This window comes from Carassius auratus, unplaced genomic scaffold, assembly GCF_003368295.1.
Source record: "Carassius auratus strain Wakin unplaced genomic scaffold, ASM336829v1 scaf_tig00214644, whole genome shotgun sequence".
In the NCBI taxonomy this organism is placed as follows: Eukaryota; Metazoa; Chordata; class Actinopteri; order Cypriniformes; family Cyprinidae; genus Carassius; species Carassius auratus.
In genome coordinates, this window is record NW_020527747.1 from 34,910 (window position 1) to 58,529 (window position 23,620).

The 23,620-nt window shown below is 37.6% G+C and overlaps 1 protein-coding gene across 1 annotated transcript; it reads right to left on the minus strand.

Moving 5' to 3' along the window:
- Positions 1–6,718: 6,718 nt before the first annotated feature.
- On the minus strand, positions 6,719–23,001 carry LOC113092531 (NXPE family member 3-like). The gene is made up of 8 exons (XM_026258140.1): positions 22,965–23,001; positions 22,785–22,861; positions 17,311–17,667; positions 16,709–17,124; positions 16,549–16,619; positions 12,110–12,313; positions 11,440–11,780; positions 6,719–7,516 (listed from the first exon to the last, which is right to left on the minus strand). The coding sequence occupies exons 1-8, from the start codon at positions 22,999–23,001 to the stop codon at positions 7,253–7,255; spliced, it is 1,767 nt and encodes a 588-aa protein (XP_026113925.1). The 3' UTR covers positions 6,719–7,252.
- Positions 23,002–23,620: the final 619 nt, after the last annotated feature.

A 23,620-nucleotide genomic window follows, 5' to 3' on the forward strand; every position in this document is an offset into this window, starting at 1 on the left:
TCCCAGGCAGGTCACACAGAACTGGTGAAGGTCCGAATCTAGCATTAGCAGCCATCGGATGCGGAGAGGAAAAACAGGGTGAGTAGTCCTCTATTGCAACTTCCACGATGACTTAGATAAGACTTCTAGCATGAAGAAAGAGATTCTGACGTAATTTTCGCGCCCATGCAATTTATACTGCACGCTTACCCGCCAGTATTTGCATGCTTCGCGTCAATTGGCCAGCTGTCCCCAGCTGGCGTTAGCCAATAAGATTTCAGTGAAAGTGGAGAAGGGAAGAGTTCCCATATACGTCTTAGCTGACGTAATGTTGAGTTACCGCCTCGAGAGGGAACGAATGGATCCAGAGCATGGAGCATAGACTGAAAGAGGAGGGAGTTAGCTATTAAAGAAAAAAAATAAGATTAAACTAAATGCGGCGGTGATTGGGACAGATTTCTGGGGGCGAAAAGAGGAACGAGGCAGGGGATGAGGATATTAGAGCCCCGCACGTCACCTGTAGGAGAAAAAAATCAATCCGTGACGACAGTTTTGCAATCCGTCCCCTCAGTTTATAAACCGTACTCATGAATTCATAAACAATTCCCTCGGTTTAACAAATCGTACCCACGGATTAACAAACTGTGCCCACGAATTCCCAATCCGTGCGCTCAGATTTTGTAAACCGTACCCTCGGTTTTTGAATCCGTACCCACGAATTCATATTAATCCGTGCGCACGCTTTCGCAATTCATTCCCTCGGATTTGTAAACTGACGCGCATTTGTAGCTCCGCCCCCACCGGCAGATTCATTTCTGTTTATTAAACATTATTTTTCCATAGTATCCAATGAGTCTTTGAGTGTTTATTTTACATTAATCACCAATAGGATAAGACACAGCCGCCTGTGTTTTATGGCCAAAAAAATAAACGCTAAAAAGAAGAAGAAAATAAGGGTAAAAAGCAATACAAAACAAATAATATGCCGGTTATGTTTTCATTCCTTTTCTCTCTACCTGAATGCAATGTTATTTTTGGCCTCAGTATTTAATAATAACATTAACAGTGAAACTCAGGCAGGTGGGGTGGATGGAGCTTAGTATAATAAAATCACAAAAATAAGTCTTCATGCATATTAAGAAAGAATTGTACACAAGCATTTACAAAACTGTCAAAGTTTATTTAAAAATAAAGCAATTCATGAATTATTTTCTTTTACTCATTTATTTAGCCTACAAATTAAAATTATAAAAATAACTTTATTTTTATCAATAATATATATTATTATACAGGTTATGCATAAGAATCTTTTATCCAAAACAATTTACAACCGAGGAAAAAATTACCCAGAGTTAGTCACAATGGCAGGTTTATTGTACAATAATAATCAAGTGCTATTATAAGATTATTCTTTTATTATTATTAAACCTATTCCACATAATAATATTCAATAAAACTGTGTGTTAACAGGAGCTTGCTGCCGTGAGTACAGTTTACAGATCCGTGGCAACGGATTGCGAAAGCGTGCGCATGGATTATGAATTTGTGGGTACGGATTCAGAAACCGAGGGTACGGTTTACAAAATCTGTGCGCACGGATTGGATATTCTTAGGCATGATTTGTTAAACCGAGGGAACAGTTTATAAATTTGTGAGTACGGTTTATAAACTGAGGGGATGGATTGCAAAACCGTCAGCCACGGATTGATTTTTTTTTCTCCTACAGGTAACGTGCGGGGCTCCGTATGTTATCGACAGAGAAACAAAGAAAATAAAATGTAATGCCAAATAGCTAACGGGTCATGAATTGTGTGTGTTTGATCACAAGAATCTTGTAATGCTTTATCAGCATTGCCGCATGTAGTTAAAAAAACAAACAAAAAAAACAAGCAATTTCGTGGTGGGAACTAATCATTTTAAATTTGAGTCAGTGTATATTTTGTTGTATGCATTGTACTTTATATGTGTTTTTCATGCCAACAATGTTAATAAAATGGTCAAATTCATTCAGTGGCACTCATCATTTGTTATTTTTTCCGAAAAAAAAAAAATGGCTAGTGGAAATTCTGATTGGCTGGTAACTTTAGAAAGTTTTAATTCTTATAAAAATGGAGGGCTTGATTATTTAGATTTTTCTATTTTAAATAGCACTTTAAAAAAAAAAAAAAAAAAAAAACTGGTTGAAATATTTTCAAAAAATAAAATAAAATAAAAAATGATTCTGTGTGGAATATGATTTCTAAATAGTTTTTTGACAAATTTGGTGGCCTTTCATTTTTGCTTATGTGTGATTACAGAATCAAGAAACTTCCAGTTAAACTGTGAGCTTATCACAGGCAAACACTTTTGTCTTGGAAGTTAATTTACAAGCATAATTTTCTCTACATAATACTACATCTGGAATAATTTTTATATTTTGTAAAAACATGAGTATATTTTTGAAAACTGGTTTGATAAGGGCATTCATGTAGTTGGTCAGTTGTTGAATTATCAGGGGTATTTAATGACTTATGATGAGTTTGTTTCACACTTAAACCTCCCTGTTTCCCCTAAACAATTTGCCTCTGTAATTGGTGCTATCTCTTTGGGTGTTGTCTCTTTATGTAGAGGTATTTCATACTCTAAACATGTGTCTTTATTGCATCTAACTGATACGATTTGTAGTAATGTTTGTTTTTCGACAACCAAAAATAATAAGGCTATATGTTCCCTTTTTCAAAAAGAACTAGTCAGTAAACCACATGTCATTTCCTATTGGTCAAGGTTTATTGGAAGTATTTATTGGAATAAGGTTTAGTTGTTACCTAAAAAATATATTATTACAAATAAGAAATTTCCTTTAAGATACTGCATAAAATTTACCCTGCTAACCATTTTCTATCCAAATTTAACAAATACATAGAAGTAAATTATTCATTGTGTTTTTTGCAACCAGAAACTGTACCTTATATTTTCTGGCACTGTCAATATACAAAAAGTTTGTGGTGGGAAGTTTCTAAATTTATAAATAAAAAATTGGAATATAATTTTCTTAAGTATGAAAAAGGAAGCATATATTTTTAATCTTTTGAATATTTTACATAAGTTTCACATTCATCGGTGTAAATTTACTAATCAGGAACCTTTTTTCTGTGGTATTGAAAGAATTAGATGGTTTCCATTAAAAAAATTCAATTTTCCTGTTAAAACCATGTTTTTGTTGAATGCTTTTAAAATTTTGTGAAATGTCAAAGCCTTTTATTGGTCTATTTAGTTTAATTTCCACTTTTTTTTGGTATTTTGCATGTATGTATCTTTAACCCTGGCATTTTATTTATTTATTTATTTTTTTTTTTTGTTCATGTTCGGTAATTGTTATACGTGCTATAAAAAAAAGTGTAACCTGACAGCGACTTCAATGTATGCTCATAATATTAGGCTTGTTTGAGATGCGCCTTGCCTCGCCTCAATTGTAGGCGAGAGTAGGCGGCTGCAATAAGGGGAGGGGTCAAAAAAGACCTTTGAAGTCGGACACTTCCTGAATCTTGCTGTTTTGTCGCCTGCAAACGATGGAGGAGATCGCGTTTGTGTTTTTTTTTTTTTCACTGACGAAGTGGATGTAATCGAAATACCATTGTTTTGTCATCATGTGAGGATCACATCCATAGTATTTTTTTCCAAACTACGCAAGTCAAAGCTGTTTTGTATCAGACATTCTTCAGAATTTCTTCCCTTGTTTTAAGCCAGACCCAGTCACTTGTCAGATGAAACCACACAAAGATGAGGCATAATGGCTGAACAGTCAATTTAGATATGTATGTGTGCATGTATATTTCTAATGGATTGATTTATTAATTCAAAGTGAAAATTACAATAAGGAAGAACACGTGTGTCTGATATTGTGTAGAATTCACTGTCAACACTGCTTTAGATGAGTGTAAGTCATGTACACAAACAAATCTAAATGAAATAACTAAACATACATTATCTATTTTATTTGTCCATTTGCAATATTGATAATTTAAGGAACATTTGTGTTGGATAAAAAACGAGTTATATCATTAACTAACTCAACATGTAGATGCATTATATCACAGATAAATCACAGAGGAGACTGACTCTTGTCTGGATGTTACAGGGACAGATGAGACACACGTGTGTTTATCCAGTGCTGAGTAACTGATGAAGAAATGCCGCCATCACAGGATATGTTAAGTACAGTACAAAAATAAATGAAACATTTTAAAACTTAAGTTGTAGTTTATTTTAATTAATGTAAATTTAAACAGCTATTACAGCTCTTTTACTGCTGCCAGCATGGCTGGGTTTAAATTGCTTATGACACCAAGGAGTGTTAACAGACATTCCACACAAGTCACGGGAGCAGCTGCAGAGAGATAACGATCTCTCTCTGCACCTATTACACACAAACACAAATGTTTCTTTACACGCATCATGTAAGTCATTACTAAGATGTATTTGTGCGTTGGATAACTGGTTAGCCCTGTTATGCGATGGTTATGATTTTCTGATTTGTAACTTGGAAATGTTTCTCCTAATTAATGTTCTCAAAAAGAGTCATGATTTTGTAACCCTGCCTCTGACCAAGTCATAAATCTTTATGAACCAACTGGGAGAAACATGAGAGCCCAGCTCGCTAGGAATTATTGTAAGGAAAAAGGAAAGTATTTTAAATGTATTGACTGTATTTTCCCATATCAAATTGGAGTATGTTCAATTTTATTGTGTGTTAATTAAACTTTAAATGTGTGTAATTCTGCATATGAATGTAACTTTATCTTTCTCCTACCTTTACCTGCCATTCTTGGGATCGGAGATGGCCGCAGTTTATAATTTTTTCACTTTCAAAGCATTTTAAACATCACTCTCTTACTTGATCTGGACAAACTGTGCATCAATTGAAAGTTTAAAGACTCCAGCTTCAATATTTGACCAATGTTTTGATAAAACATTGTTGCAGTGACAGATATTTAGTGATTTATGTCAGGAGTGCAAAATAATAAATCCGTATTATGCCACATTTTGAATAGAAATTCACAACTCATTCATATTCAGTCACGTCAGCAGCGGTTTATTTGTGTTCACATAGACTCACTGAACAACTTCAATAAGGATTTATAGACCAAATATGCATATCTGCGGAAATATATGGATATATTTAATGATGTTTACTTTTTCTTCAGACAGAATCGTAATTTCTATTCATTTTCCACTGATTTACGCAATCTGATGATAAACAGCCTCTCCCAGTGCCGTATCTGTGTGTTTGCTCCTCAGTGCTTGTGCTGTGTATCCGACAGACTCCGATTGGTCCTTCGCCTTGTCAATCTTAGAGTGCCATAACCGGACACCACCACATCGTGTAACATGCTTCCTGTACACTTCCTGGTAGTTATCTGCCCATAACAATACTGATACACCTCTGTACACATGAAATATCCGAATAATAAACCCGTGATTATGATAGTAAAGCTTGGTATGAGATTTTCTTGAGATTCAGGGCGTTTTTTGAAAAAAGAAATTAAAATGTACATCTGCAATGCTAACTTGTGTAGTGATGTAAAAGGCTATAAATAGCATATTTTTACAACAGTAAACGACCAAATTCCATCCGTGATCATAAAAGGAAGTTATTACAAACACTCGATCATGGTTTAAAGTGAGTTTTCAGTAAAAGTGTACTAATAATTTCATAAATTGTCTGATGTACCTTGATGCTAACGTTAGCTCTAATGCTGCTAATAGCAGCTGCATTTCTTCGTCATGATGCATTTCTGTCACAATAATTGACGTAAGGTCGTAAGAAAATGTTATGTTGTATTTTTATAGTAAGACTTTTGATAAATAAGGGCTAAATGCATACTGAGACTGAAGTGAGATTGCAGCTTAGTGGATTGTAAAGCTTGAAATGCCACAACAAACTTTGTTACAAAGGCTAAAAAAGGTGGAACAAAAGCAAAATAATATTGATAAAAGAACAATGTGGATAATGTGTCATACCTGGCGGAGGTGTGAAAGACTCGTTTGGTGAGAACAAAAGAATCACGAATGGAATTTTCAGAGACTAAAACACAGATAAAGCACACAGGAGTGTACATGTGTGATTTTATAGAGATGACAAGTGCCATAAATCAATCAGATTAGCCTTCTCTAAAAACACACATGACATGGCCTTAGAAAATATTTCATAAAAAACAATTTCATAAAAAACATACTTTTCATCAAAGTATGAGATACTATACAAAAACAACAAAAAACTTAAACAAACAAACACAAAATAAAAAGGCAGCCGTTTCTTCAACAAGACAACAACATGGTCAAGTTTCGTCATTATCAAAACACTTACAAATACATTAATTAAACCTGTCACTCATATATTTTAAGTTTTTGCGCTTTTTTTACTTTGTAGGTCACATGAACATAGCGGATGAAGATATTCAAATCGCATTCATACTTCATACATACATAATTATTCAGGTATATTGTAGAGTATGTACTCTTTTAGCGCTCATTAAGTTAGTACTTATTGAAATTAAGTGCCTAATTAAAGGGTATGTGGTTTCGAACGCAGCCAGACAAAAACTCGTTTTGACATATCACGTAATTCTGTGTAATTTGGACCACTTTAAGTTACGCCTCTTGCGTCAAGTTATGCCCACTTCAAGTTACGCCCCTCTCTTGCAATCTGCAGACAGACCCTTCTCCAGTCAGCATGAAGCTGTTTAATCAGTCAGTCGTTTCCCAACATGCTTCTATGACATCAGACATGCGTTAGCATGACATCAGAGCAAGGCAGACTAACTTGGACACTTTTCTAACCGGCATGCATCTCGCGGTGATCACTGGTGATCGGTTCTGCACAGATTTTGCTCATCTCAAACAAGACTATTGTGAGGTCAAAGTGCACTCTCTGCACAGAAACTAGGTACCCATCATGAAGCTTTTGATTGTCACCATTCTTGAGATTCATACACTGATTCCTGATGTCTCTTTGTGTTTAAATGACAAAGTAGTTCAATGTGTTTGTGTTTTATCCTACTTTTAAAATGTTATATAAATGTTAATGTCACTGCTGCATCAAATACTGTATAATCATAGAACTGTTATAATTAAAAACTTTAGATTAACAACATTTCACAAAGACAATATACTGAGCAGCTGTTCAAAACCACATACTCTGAATTGCATCTGTTTAGGCAGACTTTTAAAATGTTTGGACTGATAGTGGTTGATAAAGTTAAATATAATTGAAGCCTGCCAGAGAGTAAGGCACTTAGCCTTCACTTAACCAGGTTAGTTTCCCATTTTCTTTATGAAACAAATTCAACTTGAACAGGCCGCAGCTAGGAGAAACATGTGAGAGAAACATGTTGACTTCATTAGCAATGATGACAGGTCTTGGGTGAATGTGTTCACGTAGATAGTGACAGGAAGTCATCTGCCAGACATCTAAGAAAATGACTCCATCAATGTCTCTGAACATCTCCCGCATCACTGTGTCCAACTGCAAAACATGCCAATCACTTTGAAAAATATTCTGTAAAAAAAAAAACAGATCAAAATCAGAATTTTATTGCCAACCCAGACAGCAATATATAGTCTGACCCAGGTCCAGTCCACATCTGGCACATGTGGAATGATAATCTGGCCCTCATGTAGCTTGGAATGATGGCACTCAAGCAAACCTCCTTTTTGCCAGATCTGGGTCATAAGCAGGTCATAACAATGTCACATGTCAGTCAAGAACAAAGAAATAAACCACAAAATTGTGTGTATTAAATATGGAGTCAGATCTATATAAGAAGAATAAAAATAAGCCCATCGTCGTGTATGATCACTATAAGAAAGAAGAGAACAGAAAAAAGAGAGAAATATAAATACAACATAAACAACTGATTTCAGCCCTAGCCTTAGAAATAATCAGCATAAGATAAAATACATTAGATATCTGACGATCTCAGCAGAGGAGGATTAAACAACTCCACAATATATATATATATATATATATATATATATATATATATATATATATATATATATATTTGTATTGAATACAATTCATTTTTTTAAATTACAAATCCTATGTTACTGCAATGTGAATTGCAACATCAGTTTGAAGACTTTAAATTAAATGAACACTATTTTGGACTTAGGGTGTCAGAATATACTATTACTATTATATATTAATGATAATCATGCTATTCAGGGCATGATATATCGACATTGTGTTAAATTAGGGTGTGATACTATAATAGTTTTGGCGATAACCACAATATTTAAAATGAACAGGAATCTTATGATAACACAATATGTAAACAGAGAACAGAGGACAGGTAGATACAATAGCAGTAAGTCTTTTAATAAGGGAAAACCGTTACATCAAATCCAGTCCAGGCAGGAGTCAAAACCAAAGTGGCAATCAAAAATCAACAGGCACAAAACAAACGGACAAGAACAGAACTCAGAAGAGGCGTGATAAATACAAGGACTCAGTAACACATACTAAACAGACAGGGTATATATATATATATACAAAGGGAAATGATAATGCTCATGGGCAATTGGCTGAGTGCAATGATTAGTGACCAGGGACAGCTGAGTGCAATGAAGACACGAGGATCGTGGGAAATGTAGTTCAAAAGGTGACAGATACCGTGGGGAAGGAGGACATCTAGTGGTTACCCAGGGAACACAAACCAGACAATACAAACTGTGACAATACTTCAGCACCAGTACCTGGTTGACCTCAAGTTGTCAGTATTGTTCCCTAATCTCTGAGGAGAACCATGTTTATTATTATACAGACAGTAAGTTGTGATTATTTTACTAGACATGGAATGGGAAATGCACTGAAAAAAGTAATAAGTAAATTTACTTAATTTTTATTTGGCAAGTTTTTGCACAAGCATTTTTCAAGTAAATTTAACACATTTAGAAATTAAGTAAATCTACTTAACTAAGTTAAGTAAAAAAAATAAAATAATAATAAGTACATTTTATTGAGTAAAATTTAATTAAATAATATTGAATTAATGCATTTAGCAGACACTTTTATCCAAAGCAACTTACAGTGCATTCAGGCTAACAATTTTCACCTATCATGTGTTCCCGGGGAATCGAACCCCCCAACCTTGCACTTGCTAATGCAATGTTCTACCACTGAGCTACAGGAACACTTCAAGATCTTGTGAAAAATAAGTGAAAATTTCACTTACTTACTTTTTTATTTTGGAAATGTTTTTACACTAACAAAAAACCCGAAACAGATATTCTAGAAATTTCTAAATGTAAAATATTTTTTTTCAAAACAGTTTTATCAAATGAGGGTAAATAAGTCTCTCACTTCTGTCCCTTTAAACCAGTTTACAGCAAAGACAGCACAAAGGACTGGATGCACATGATAAATATTCTGCAATTAAGAAAACAGACAAAAGAAATAGCACTGTAAAACCTGATAAGTAAACTTTACTCAAACCGTTTGAGTAAATAGATTGCCTTGATTTAAACCATGTAAGTTTTAAAACTTTGCATTTAAGTAATTAAGTGATTAACTAAGTGCTGAATGAGAATTAGTGATGAACAGCTGTTAACAAACAGAATCACTGAAGAAAAGAGAAACACAAGAACTACTACAACTGACTTCAGACACAGACTTAGATGAAATCAACTGAAATAAAATACATGAAATCTCTCAAGATCAGATTAAACAACCCCACAAACAGCATCACCAGCTCCACTTATTAATAACCAGACTGACTTTATTTCTGTCAGACATCTACAGAAGATCTTATTGAGAATGAACTAAGGTTTAGATGTTGATTTATTGTTTCATTTGAAGTAACCATGTTAGAGATCAGTGTTTGCTTTAGTTGGGCTCTTGACCCTTGATTTCTGTCTTTTCTCTGGCTGTTATAACCATGTGTTTCTAAAACATATTTGTTGTAACTCAAAAGCCCAGAAGAAATGCCGTCAGGTGTTAACCTGTACCTAGGTGTAAGGTTGTTAATCACTTAATTACTTGAATGCAAAGTTTTAAAACTTACATGGTTTAAATCAAGACACTCTATTTACTCAAACGGTTTGAGTAAAGTTTACTTATCAGGTTTTACAGTGCTATTTCTTTTGTCTGTTTTCTTAATTGCAGAATATTTATCATGTGCATCCAGTCCTTCGTGCTGTCTTTGCTGTAAACTGGTTTAAAGGGACAGAAGTGAGAGACTTATTTACTTGTTTTGAAAAAAATTATTTTACATTTAGAAATTTCTAGAATATCTGTTTCGGGTTTTTTGTTAGTGTAAAAACTTTTCCAAAATAAAAAAGTAAGTAAGTGAAATGTTCACTTATTTTTCACAAGATTTTGAAGTGTTCCTGTAGCTCAGTGGTAGAACATTGCATTAGCAAGTGCAAGGTTGGGGTTTCGATTCCCCGGGAACACATGATAGGTGAAAATTGTTAGCCTGAATGCACTGTAAGTTGCTTTGGATAAAAGTGTCTGCTAAATCCATTAATTTAATATTATTTAATTAAATTTTACTCAATAAAATGTACTTATTATTATTTTATTTTTTTTACTCCACTTAGTTGAGTAGATTTACTTAATTTCTAAATGTGTTAAATTTACTTGAAAAATGCTTGTGCAAAAACTTGCCAAATAAAAATTAAGTAAATTTACTTATTACTTTTTTCAGTGTGTTACATTAACCTGTTATCAGCTGTTTTCTGTGTTAATATATTTAGATATTTAGATAAAGGGTGAATATTTTGGTAACTAACTTAACTTGTCTTATTTCTATATTTGTTTTTGCAGTCAAGTAATGGCCAATACTGCATGTGCATAGCACTTGATTTCTTTCAAATCTATTACAAAATTAGTTACTTTTTAGTGGAGTAACACAATGGGCCCTACTTAAATGATATAAACGCAAAGTGTAAAGCACAAGGCGCACGGCGTTTTCAAATCCATGCATGTTTGTTTGTTGCTGTCCATCCCTGTGTTTAGTAAGCAGCGTGAAGGCACATTGTGGACCCGCCTATACTAACATGCTCTTTAAATAACAAAGAAAGAACATTGCACCAGACTTTAGACCAGGAATGAGTTGGTCTATGGCGCAGTCTATTTTCAGCTCCTTAAAATAGCATTGAGCCAGCAATGCGCCTGAACACACCTCTTTTATAGACCAGCATGCCCATGAATGCACAAATGGGTGCAAATGCATTTGCTAATTAAATGACGTGGCGCTGGACGGGAAAATATGAACAGCGCCAGACTGCAAACACACTTGCGCTGAGCCTTGCATTGCATTGGGCCATGTGCATTATAGGGCCCGATATTTAAATGCATTACTTTGAAAGTAAGTTTCCCCAACACTGCATACTTTCATGTACAGCAAATATCATAACAATTGTCATACTGTATTTTTTGTTGAGATCAAGGTAGGATTGGAAAGTGAGCAAGTGTACCTTGAGTCCAGCAGTGTTTCCAGACTTGATGATGATGGTGGTCTCTGGAGCGCGCCTAAGCAGTGCAACAACAGACTGGCGGATTTTGGCCACTTCATACACATAAAATGTTATTGGGTGAAAAACCAGATGAGCAAAGAATGTGAAGACAATGACTGCATGAGGTCCACCGGCTATTTCATCAATATCATTGCTGATATAGTGCAGATCGGTAATAGGCATTTTACTAAATCGCACAGGAACACAGTGTGGTCTCCAGTGAACAATGATGTTGTTTTTCAACTCCACAGCCATCAGTGGACCATTTGCAGGAGGAGTGTGGAGGTCCATTCTCTTTATGCCTAATAAACATACACCATACTAATATTATAATCATAGCTTTAGAACGTCATTCACAGCTTTGGAAAAGCAAGTGTGTAAGTAATGATGAGCAAATTTTCATTTGTGGGTGGTCTATCTCTACAAGTGATAAAATCAATGTTGTTTGATTTTGATGTTGGAAGAGAAAATGAGATGAGTAAATTATCAGGACATATTTAATTCAGATGTAAACTAATTCTTTAAGTGGTCATATCTTTTGAGGAGCCTCTGTATATCAGTACAGTTTTAAATTTATAATATACATGCTATCAAGTTTTAAACTGAATATTGAAAACTGAGTCAAACTTGCCTGGCACGTTTCTTTCTAAGTACTCGAACCACTGCCTTGTGGTGGAGTCTCCCATCAAATAGACAGTCTTGTTTTTAAGACAGTTTGCCATTTGTGCAGGACTGAACTGTCGAGTGTTGCATACAAAAGACTTCCAGACATCGTACAAATAAAACCCTGCAGGAACCGGTGTCTTCATGCCAGACCTGCATTTCTCCATTGTGCCTAAAACAAAGAAACATTCAAAAAGAAAAGACTGCTGTAGCTATATTAATTATTTTGAAACTACATTTGATTTCAGATAATATATGTCCTCTGATATGTGGTATATGTAGGTTTTTACCATTTCCTATATGAAATAAAGGAACCCATACAGAAATGTAACATGACATATAGCCCTACTCTATACCGAGAATGATACTGCCATATGTAATTTTAACACATTTAAATTATCTGGGTAGATGAAGATATAAATGTACTGTATAACATATGTAAAATACCCATCGTGTAATTTGTATACGCGTTAACAATATATGATGATATTTTTATGATATTATATGCAGCAACAATTTTGTTTACATATGCAACATGCATTCAAAAATCTGTATGTTAATGTATGTGTATGTTTATGCCATTATGCTTTGAGTCACGACTTGAGGATATTGTGACCCTGGACCACAAAACCAGTCAGTGTCAGTTTTTTCAATAAATCAAAATACGCCTTTAAAGATGTCCAAATGAAGTTCTTAGCAATGCATATTACTAATCAATAATTAAGTGTTAATACACTTATGGTAGTAAATTTACTAAATATTTTCACGAAACATGATCTTTACTTAATATCCTAATGATTTTTGGCATAAATGAGAAATCAATAATTTTGACCCATACTGTAGTGTGGTGTCAGAGACATTCGGATCCATATGCAGTGGTTTATAATCAGAATGGTCAAACAGGCAGTGATCAAAAGGGAACAAACACAGGGAAACGCTCGGAATCATTCCAGCAGGAACTAAACAAGACATTGCCCTTATTGAGCATCCAAACACAGTTTTATATAGGGGAGTGGTAATGGGGAACACCTGGTGGTTATTAGCCCTAAGCATGGGATTATGGGAAATGGAGTTTGGAATGGAAATACAAGAATGCCAGAGTCCTGAGTGGAGTGCCCTCTATTGGAGTTCAGGGGCACTCCAGCTGATGATTGTGACATAGCTTCACCCCCCCTCCCCACAAGGAGGGCTTCCAGACGCTCAGTCTAAACAATCTAGCAGGCTGGTGGAGTGGAGGTGGAACAGGGGGAGAGACGGAAGGACAGAGGGCCAGGTCCGTGTGGAAATGGAGTGGCCGGGGACCGTGGCAAAACCAGCAGCGTAGGAAGCCAGGGTAGATCAGGCGGAACTGGAGCCTTTCCTGGGGTTAACATGGGGAACAGTAGCCCTTTCTGGGCTTAACTGGGGAACAGGAGCCCTTCCTTGTCTTAACATGGGGGACAGGAGCCCTTCCTGGTGCTAACATGGGGAACAGGACCCCTTCCTGGGCCTAACATGGGCAACAGGAGCCCTTCCTGGGCTTAACATGGGGGACAGGAGCCCTTCCTGTGACTAACATGGGGAACAGGAGTCCTTCCTGGGCCTAACATGGGGAACAGGAGCCCTTCCTGGGCTTAAAATGGGGAACAGGATCCCTTCCTGGGCTTAACATAGGGGACAGGAGCCCTTCCTGGGGCTAACATGGGGAACAGGAGCCCTTCCTGGGCCTAACATGGGGAACAGGAGCCCTTCCTGGGCTTAAAATGGGGAACAGGAGCCCTTCCTGGGCTTAACAGGGGAACAGGAGCTCACCGGGCAGAGCTGGACCCCACAAGGGAAGAGCAAGTGGAGCTGGAACCCACCAGGAGGAGAGCTGAAGTCTGCCAGGGCTGAGCAGGTTGAGCTGGAACCCACCAGGGTGGAGCAAGGGGAGCAGGAGCCCACCAGGGTGGAGCAGAGGACCACCACAGCCGAGCAGATGGGACAGAAGCCCACCAGTGCAGAGCAGAGGACCACCACAGTCAAACAGACGAGACAGAAGCCCACCAGGGCGGAGCAGAGGACCGCCACAGTGGAGTCGATTGCACAGGAGAGCAAGACTGGTTAGGAGGGACTGGAACAGATAACATAAACAGATTAATGGTGGCCTCTGTGACCATGATAAGGCATGTAGAAAGTACACACATGGCCTCCATAGCCATGACATGAATGAGCGAGAGTTCATAGACGGCCTCCATAGCCATGACAGGACAGAACGAGAGTTCATAACGGGACAGGCGGGGAGTTCAAGGATGGCCTCCGTGGCTGTGACAGGACAGACAGTGAGTTGGTGGGTGGCCTCCATGGCCATGACAGGACAGGCAATGAGTTCATAGACGGCCTCCATAGCCGTGACAGAACACGACGGGAGTTCCTGGATGGATACTACTGACACCTCCGAAGGTACTGCAGCAGTTGCCGCCACCTCTGGCGGTTCCACAGCAGTAACAGTCTCCTTGACAGCAACACAACAGGCTGAGAGAACATTGCTGGGCTCAGCAGACAGGATGAGATGAGGCTCTGGATGATCAGCTGAGACGTGTTGAATATCTGGAAGATCTGTGGTGATTTAATAATAATAATAATAATAATAATTCCTTACATTTATATAGCGCTTTTCTAGGCACTCAAAACGCTTTACATAGACAGGGGGTATCTCCTCATCCACCACCAGTGTGCATCATCCACCACCAGTGTGCATCATCCACCTGGATGATGCGACGGCAGCCATATTGCGCCAGAACGCCCACCACACACCAGCTTACTGGTGTAGAGGAGACAGAGTGATGAAGCCAATCAGCGGATATGGGGATTGTTAGGAGGCCATGATGGTCGGAGGCCAATGGGCGAATTTAGCCAGGATGCCGAGGTCACACCTCTACTCTTTTCGAAAGACATCCTGGGATTTTTAATGACCACAGAGAGTCAGGACCTCGGTTTAACGTCTCATCCAAAGGACGGTGCTTGTTGACAGTATAGTGTCCCCATCACTACACTGGGGCGCTAGGACCCACACAGACCACAGGGTGAGCACCCCCTGCTGGCCTCACTAGCACCTCTTCCAGCAGCAACATAGTTTTCTCAGGAGGTCTCCCATCCAGGTACTGACCAGGCTCAGCCCTGCTTAGCTTCAGTGGGCAACCGGTCTTTGGCTCCAGGGTGATATGGCTGCCGGCTAATATGGATTTGAATGGGATCATAAATATCCACTGTGACTTGATTTAGTTAATGAAGATTGGTGGTGACTTGACCTTGCTCATGAAGACCAATGGTGACTTGACTTTGTTCATGAAGATCGACGTTGACTTGACTTGACTCATGAAGTTTTACTGTGGTTTTACTTAACTCATGGGGGTTAATGGTGACTTGACCTGACTCTGGACGGTCAGCAGTGACTTGACTGGACCTTGATTCTGGAAGATCGACGGGGACCTGACTTGGCTCTGGAAGATCAACGGGGACCTGACTTGACTCTGGAAGACTCTGGAAGATCAATGGGGAGTTGACTTGACTCTGGAAGATCAATGGGGACCTGACTTGCCTCTGACATCTTGTGCAGTGGTGCTGGGCTGGCGGACATGTCGTGATGAGTCTCTGGAATGGCGGCCATGATGTGACGACACTCTGGAATGGCAGCCATTTTGTGGAACGTTTCTCGACTGGCAGCCATCTTGGGAAGACACTCTGGAGTGGGAGATACTGCAGGACTGTGTTGTTCCTCATCCACAACACCCACAGTTAAGGCAGAGCCACTTACTTGTGCCAGATCTATGTAAAACTCCAGTGTCCAGTTTGGATCATCCAGTGGCATAATCGATTGCAGCGGTTCAGCTAGGCCTCCCCTGAAAAATATCATGTGGAACATCTCGTCCATAGATGTTAAATGAACCAGTTCAACAAAGTCTTTAATGGGCCGATCTCCTTGACGTAGTCACATAAGTTGTGCTACTGGATGCATGACTGACCTTCATGTATTCCTTATGGCTGCTAGATCCTGATTTGGTGAAGTCTTCTGTAGCATGGAGTCAGAGACGTTCGGATCCATATGCAATGCCAACATATTTATAATGACATATAACATATCTCTGCCTTTACAGCATCAGGTATTTCAAGGGATATCCAAAATCGAAAACAGAAACAAGCAGAGGTCGGGGCAGGCAGCAGAAAATCACAATTGGTATAAACAATCCAAGATTAAACACGAAAGGAACAAACACAGGGAAATGGGCACGGAAATGCCAAATATTAATGCCATGAATCAATTTGCAAACCATAAAGATAAAGAAGAACTTAAACCTAAGGTTTAACACTGAAAAAAGCCATTATTTATAAATTTTTTATCAAACAGGAAAAGAGATGGTCAAAATGCTCAGAGACCTTTAAACGTACCAATAAGTGCAGTGTTGCGAAGGACAGTTATGATTTTTTTGTCTCCACTAATAGCAACATTTGTTAAATTCCTGTGGAGAAAACACACACACACATTTTGTAGACTTTTGTTTGTTTTTTTTACAATTCAAAAATTTTGGATTTTTTTTTGAGTCATTACTTTGTAAAAAGCTGCTGCTCAAAAAGATTTAATGGGTTTTCCAAATGTCCGTATGAGTGATGAACCAGTTGGTCACAGGAAAGTTCATTTGGTCTCTCACACTGCCACACCGTCCCTGTTTTTATATCCTTATACTCACAGCAGCAGTCGCCTTTCCTCCAACTTCCATCAGCACCCCACTTAAGATTACATTCTACTACTTCATGGATCTTAGTTCTATTGAGTCCTGGCCCTTCAAAGTAGCCATTATAGTGGCTGCGTGGGAATGAAGACTCCCTGTATTTTTTAAGAATCTGCACAACTTCACTGGAGTGCTCTAGACGTACAAAAACTTGTGCCTGACCTTCCCACAGCAGAAGAAGTTCAACAGAGTAAGTCCCATTGCGATGATCCACAACCTCCCCGTACACACTCGCCTTTAAGATAAATAGAAAAGAATAAAGTGATGCAAAAAAATAATGTATGTTGGCAAAAAAAAAAAAAAAAAACCTAAACCTAAATATAATATGTAATATTTTGCTGTTAAGTGAAACAATATTTGAAACAATATTTATTTTTTAATTAAACAATATATTTAAAAAATAATATATAATATAGCACACCTTTAGCACTGCATTGAAAAGTTTTGCTTTGAAAAAATCTCCTCCATATCTTTTCAGGTTCTTGTTGTGGTCTCTGGCTGTGATAATAACAGAGATCTTTTCCCCCACTTTGTAACTCTCTTTGAGTCCCACAATAGAGAAAGTTGAGTGAACTGGACTTGTGCTCTGATTCAGATAAAATATTTCTTGATCTGGAATAGGCCAGTCAATATCCTTCTGTAGTCTTTCCCACTCCTCATCACTGATTCCCATGTCAAACGCAGATATTATGGATGAACTGTTATTGCGAGGAACTGGTTCAGGTCTGGTGGGCTGAAATATTTTGATGTGGATCCCATCAGTCAATGTCCATAGAGCCTGAGAAAGAACCAGGATATCATTCACACCACATTACATTTATTTCTATGTGCAAATGTTTAATGTTCATTGTAGTTACACATATTTTCTGGATAATACTAGAAAAGTTCTAGATCTATAGGCGTTTTGCAAAATCATGCACAAAGTGTGAATGGGCTGGGTTCAAAAACATCAAGTAAAAAGTTTACTATGCACAACAAATCAAAATCAAACAGCAAGTTGCTGCTTGTCAAATGTGCCATCCACTTCCCAACTACTAATTATGAGAGTACTTAAAGCTGAATGAAGTTTGTAATTTTTCAGTGTTAAAACACATTCTATCCCAGCTTGCAGGTGAAGAAAATGATTTCAGCATTTGCTTTTCCATTCTACATGTTTCTTTGGCTGCATTCATTACTCTAACATGCTTATAGTTCTCCTGGGATTCAACCTTATTTTCTTGCCTTATGGCTAGACTATGTATTCCCCGTGCATGAAGAAAATAAGGTTAAAACCTGCAGGAGCTATAAAAGATTGTTAGTCGACTGATGAATGCAGCCAAAGAAATCATGAAGAATGGAAAAGCACATTGCTGGAAAAGAAAGTGGAAAATAACACAGGTAATACAAATAAATGAATACTACCTATATACAAATTTGTTTACTGTTAAACTGTTTGGTCAGGCAACAAGAAAAGTTACTTCAGGAAAATGTAATTTTAGTTGTTGCACTGAAGTCTAGTAAAGATTGGATTAGCAGTCATATCACCCTGCAGCTAAAGACTGGTTGCCCATTGAAGCTAAGCAGGCTTGGAAACTAGATTGTTGCTGGAAGAGGAGTTAGTGAGGCCAGTAGGGGGTGCTAACACTGTGGTCTGTCCTCACACCCCAGTTTACTGCAGGGAAACTTTACTGACAAAAAGCACCGTCTTTTGGACAAGACATTAAAACAAGGTCCTCACTCTCTGTGGTCATTAGAAATCCTAGCATCCTGGCCAAATTTGTCAATTGGCCTCTGACCAACATAGACTCCTAACCATCCCCATATCTGCTGATTGGCTTCATCACTCTGTCTCCACCAATAAGCTGGTGTGTGGTGGGCATTCTGGCAAAATGTGGCTTCTGTCGCATCTTCCAGGTGGATTCTGCACATCTATGCATACCTCCATATATCTAAAGTGCTTTGAGTGCCAAGAAAAGCACTTTATAAATGTAAGAAATAATAATTATGATTATTTTTAATGCATGTGCAGCTCAAATATTTAAATAAAGTATTATATAATGGAGCTTTTCCACTGCACAGTACCAGCTCACCTAGACTCAACTCGCCTCACCTTTTTTTTTGGTTTTCCACTGTTTTCCACAAGTTGTCCATTTACCTGTTTCCAGGTCCTTTTTTTTTCCGTATCACCTCCGTAGAGGTTCTGAGTGAGCTGAGCCAATACTAAAATGTGACCAGTCTCTCATGAACAACATTTGTCTTCTTGCTGTGAGAAACAGCCACATTCCAGGGATCAAAAACAGCACACGCTCGATTTCCTCCATTGTCCTGTGTGTGGGTAATGGGTGTGTGCTGCGTAGAAGATTACGTCACGGCAGTTTCCTGCCATGTTGCTATGACCACCAGGTACTATTGTGGAGGTACTACAATGGAAAATGGAGCGAAAAGCGAACTGAGACAAGGTGAGTCGAGTCGAGTTGAGCTGGTACTGGTAATGGAAAGCGCCATAATATAGCCAGATTGGGAGAAACAAGTAAGTGACAATCAAATGCATAATCAAACTTATTAATTCACTTTCGGGTATGGGCATGTATTCATGGCAACACTCAGCTTCGTAGTGACAGTTAATTGTCCTCCCGGTGATTTCCTCTGACACAGCCTTAAGTTTTAGTTTTCGTATTTTTACTTTTAGATTTATAGACATTGGATACCATATAACCACTGTGTATCTCGTAATGTTTACATTTTATAAAAAGTTAACTTTTTTAAACATTTGCTGAAGTTACCCGTCATGTACAGCTGCTGACCGCTATGTGAAGACTTTAAAACCTAACGTTACCATGTAAAGCTTAAATGATTAAAAGTGTCTATATCAACAGATATTGAACTTAAATATTGAATTTCCATATGGCACAAATACACACTGACTATATGCAGCAGAAAAAGCCCATTTGGGACAGCCTATCATCATATGTGTGCTAACTTTGGAGTGCTTGGTCTAAATCCAAATTGTCAACAATCTAAAAAAAAAATAAAAAATCAATGGACAAATGATAATCCTAGACATATAAAATTCTAAAACTACTGAATGTCTTCATGCTGGCTCGATGTAAAGGGAACTCTACATGCTTGCGTCCAGAGGACGTTCACAAAGGTCATTTAGGGCACGTTCTGGGTCATTTAGAGGACAGAGGTCACACATGTTTACAGAGGTCATTTAGGGGATGTTATTTTTTGTTTGCTGGGATGTAGGCATAGCATAAGCTTCAGTGAGAATATGCTAGTCTCACCAAGAACCAGCATTTGTTTGCAGGAGTCAGATTTTTCCTTTCCAAATCCTAATTTTTTTCAAGTCAGTGTTCTGTTTTGCTCTCTCTTCTGCGATTCCGCATTCGTCATCTTTCACCGGAACTTACGTTTAATCATCATCCTACGTTATTGGCCGGGAACTGCTTTTTACTGTGAATGTGCGCACGACAGTTAGCAGAAGCAAGAGATTACTGTTTGGAAATATGTATATTTCTCTTACAAAAATGTATTGATTCACAACAAGAGGCCTTTATTCATCCATTTATTTGGGTGAACTAACCCCTTAAGTCTCCTTACTGTTACTGATTTCATAAAACACATTCATTTGTCTTACAGTTTGAACATTTTATCTGTCATATTGTGATAATGTATATTTAGGTCAAACCGTTCTTGTCTTTCACTCATATAATGCAGGTCTATGGTCACCACCTCAAAGAGAATGCACAGAGAAGTCCAAATTAAACAATTCCCCATCGTAAGTACACATGAAGGCCTAAGACATGAAACAAGCGGTTTGTGTGAGAAAACGAACAGTATTTAAATAATTTTTACCTCTTGTACACAACCACGTCCAAGTGATCTGAGGGCGCGAGTGCTTCCTGGTGTGTGATGTGTGCGTGTTGTGGCTTAGTCTGCGCAAGCGCCGGAAGTGATCTCTCGCGCGTGTACGTCACTCATTGTTTACACAGAGATTTCGGGAGTGTTACCTTTCACTGTGAAGATCTAAACATATTTAGACGTACAGGAAATCACAATGTAAGATGATTTCGATATATCAACAGACAACGTTGAATTTTTTCACAACCATATTTATTTGAACCAGAATACACAGATCAAGTATTCAGGAGCGATCCGCTGCAGCAGCACGTCTTCAGGCCTCAGAGAGACAGAGATATCTTCAAAATTGGTGGTGTTTTAGTAGCAAGTGTTGTGAGATGCCAACAGAAGTGGAGAGCGTATGTTGTCACGAATGGAACATAGCAATGCCACAACTACTAGACAAGGACATAGACATTATCGCATCACACACCTGCCTGACTGAAGTTCCTGTGTTTTCTCCGCTGTTGAGACGCAGCATTTTGCACGTTTTGTTTAGTTTGCCACGTATAAACTGGAGGCGATGTCCAAGGCCAGAGGGACCCAATGGCATGCTGTCAATTTATTGAGTAATGTGTTGTAATTTTATTATTATCACAACAATTATAGGGGGCATTATAAGCCAATTAATTAATTACAATTACTGCATTATATTTCAGGCAGTGCATATTGGTGGCATATCGTGTGGTAAACAGTAAACAATGAGTGACGTACACATGTGAGAGATCAATTCCAGCGCTTGCGCAGACTAAGCCAGAACGCGCACACGTCACACACCAGGAAGTGCGCGCGTCCTCAGATCACTTGGACGTGGTTGTGTACAAGAGGTAAAAACTATATAAATAATGTTCGTTTTCTCACACAAACCGCTCATTTCATGTCTTAGGTCATCAATGTGTACTTACGATGGGGAATTGTTTAATTTGGACTACTCTGTGCATGCTCTTTGAGATGGTGACCATAGACCTGCATTATATGAGTCACAGACAACAACAGTTTGACCTAAAAATATCAAGATTGAAACTACTGTGGAAACAAAGACACCTTCATCTTGGATGCCCTTGAGGTAAGCGAAAACATAACAAAATTTTATGTCAAAGTGAACAATCCCTTTAACACATAAAAATATGTATACTAATGTAAATGTTTCTGTTTACTAACTAATTCATCTTATTACAAAAACACTAAACCAAATGTTACTGTTATGCATACTGATTCATCTTATTACAGACTAAACCACATTTGACCACCTCCTAATGAATGTGCAATGCTTGATAATGTAAAGTGATACATCCTGAAGATAAACAATTGAACAATCATCTGTCTCCTGTCACACTTCCTGCTGGAGTTCCACAGTGGACTAGCATTGCCCCTAACTTCAGAAAACAGATAAATTTACACCCACGTTTAATGTCTAACAAGAAAAAAAAATAAATAAATAGGCAAAGTATTTAGTCAAAATCAATGTGCTATTTCCTTGTGCTCCTTGTGTTTGGCACACAGGCGAAGCCTATGTTAAACAGAAAAAAAATCCTGTGATTTTCTAATATTTAGCCTACAAATAAAGACCCAACTGTGCAATGTAATTATGAGCTGAGAAAAACAAACAAACAAAACATCTTAAATGTTTCAAAAAGCATAAGCATATATCAACCATACAACACCATTGATTCTTGCAGGAATCAATGAAGTTGTATGGTTGACAAAGCTTAGCTTTGTTACATTCTGCTTTAGATGAATGTAGCATGCTAGAACCTGTTTTACTTTAAAATCATAATTACAGCATTTGCACAGATTTGTACACATTCAAATTCTGTATTTGTTTGCTAATGATGTTTAAATTCTGATTTATAAATGAAATTGGAATTGAAAAATACATTTAATCAAACTGAGTTGAATGGCACATTGTAAAGTAGAAATTAAACTCTTAATAATTTTATTGTATTTTTAGGCAGAAATAAAATGTTTATTTATTTGATCATTTTAACATCTTAAACTTTCTCACAAACTTACCAAACAGAACAATGTCCAAAGGAAACAAGCCTGTAGTAATGCATATGGTCTGCATATCAGACTGCATAACCTGCAGACTGATAACACATGGAAATTATCAACTTCGAAAACCTTCAAAACATGAAATGATTTTGACCCATAATATGACAAATGTAATACTGTAAATAAACTCATGATTACCTGGTGCATTTGATTTCTTCTTAGATAACATGACCATGCCTGTTTTTCCCCCAATTTACGTCATCTTGTGAGTGAGGAACATGTTTGTACAGCTCTGAAAACGAGGTGTGCCCACATGACATGCAGTTAAAAAAAAAAAAAAAAAAAAAAAAACCACCAAGGCTGTCCTCAGTAACTCAGTAATGCACTTTAACTTGGCTTTGTTTAATTTCTAATTTAGATGAATGTAGATTACTGAATAAAACAATAACAGGAGAGTCAACAAATTTACTATCTTATTGCAAGAGAAGCACAGGAAACCATGACAGAAACTTACGGTGGAATGACTATAGTTCCAGGGAAGGGCTAGTACTTTGAACTTGTACTCAAGCTGTCATTGGCATGTACCTTTTAAAAAGACACACCTTTGTTTCTTATCAACCCCTAAAGAGTGCATTTTATTTTTTAAATGTGCCTATAAGTACCTAAAGTGAAAATATGAATACATAAATGGTACATGGCTTACAGTACAGTACAGTACATGGTTGGGAGCACTGATGAAATAGTAGGCTATATACCACTGTTTAAGCCTCAATTCATTATTCAGCTATTTAATAAAATTAAATTTCCAATTATTTAGATTATATAGTTTTAACATAAACTCATCAATGTAATCT

What these genes read in the sequence shown, in the direction of transcription:
- LOC113092531 (XM_026258140.1), bottom strand. Translation starts at nt 23,001, where the DNA reads ATGGTCATGTTATCTAAGAAGAAATCAAATGCACCAG. An exon ending in TTTGGACATTGTTCTGTTTG is followed by an intron (nt 17,668 to 22,784) that starts GTAAGTTTGTGA and finishes GTTCTTTCTCAG; the next exon opens with GCTCTATGGACATTGACTGA. An exon ending in GAGCAGCAGCTTTTTACAAA is followed by an intron (nt 16,620 to 16,708) that starts GTAATGACTCAA and finishes TTTTCTCCACAG; the next exon opens with GAATTTAACAAATGTTGCTA.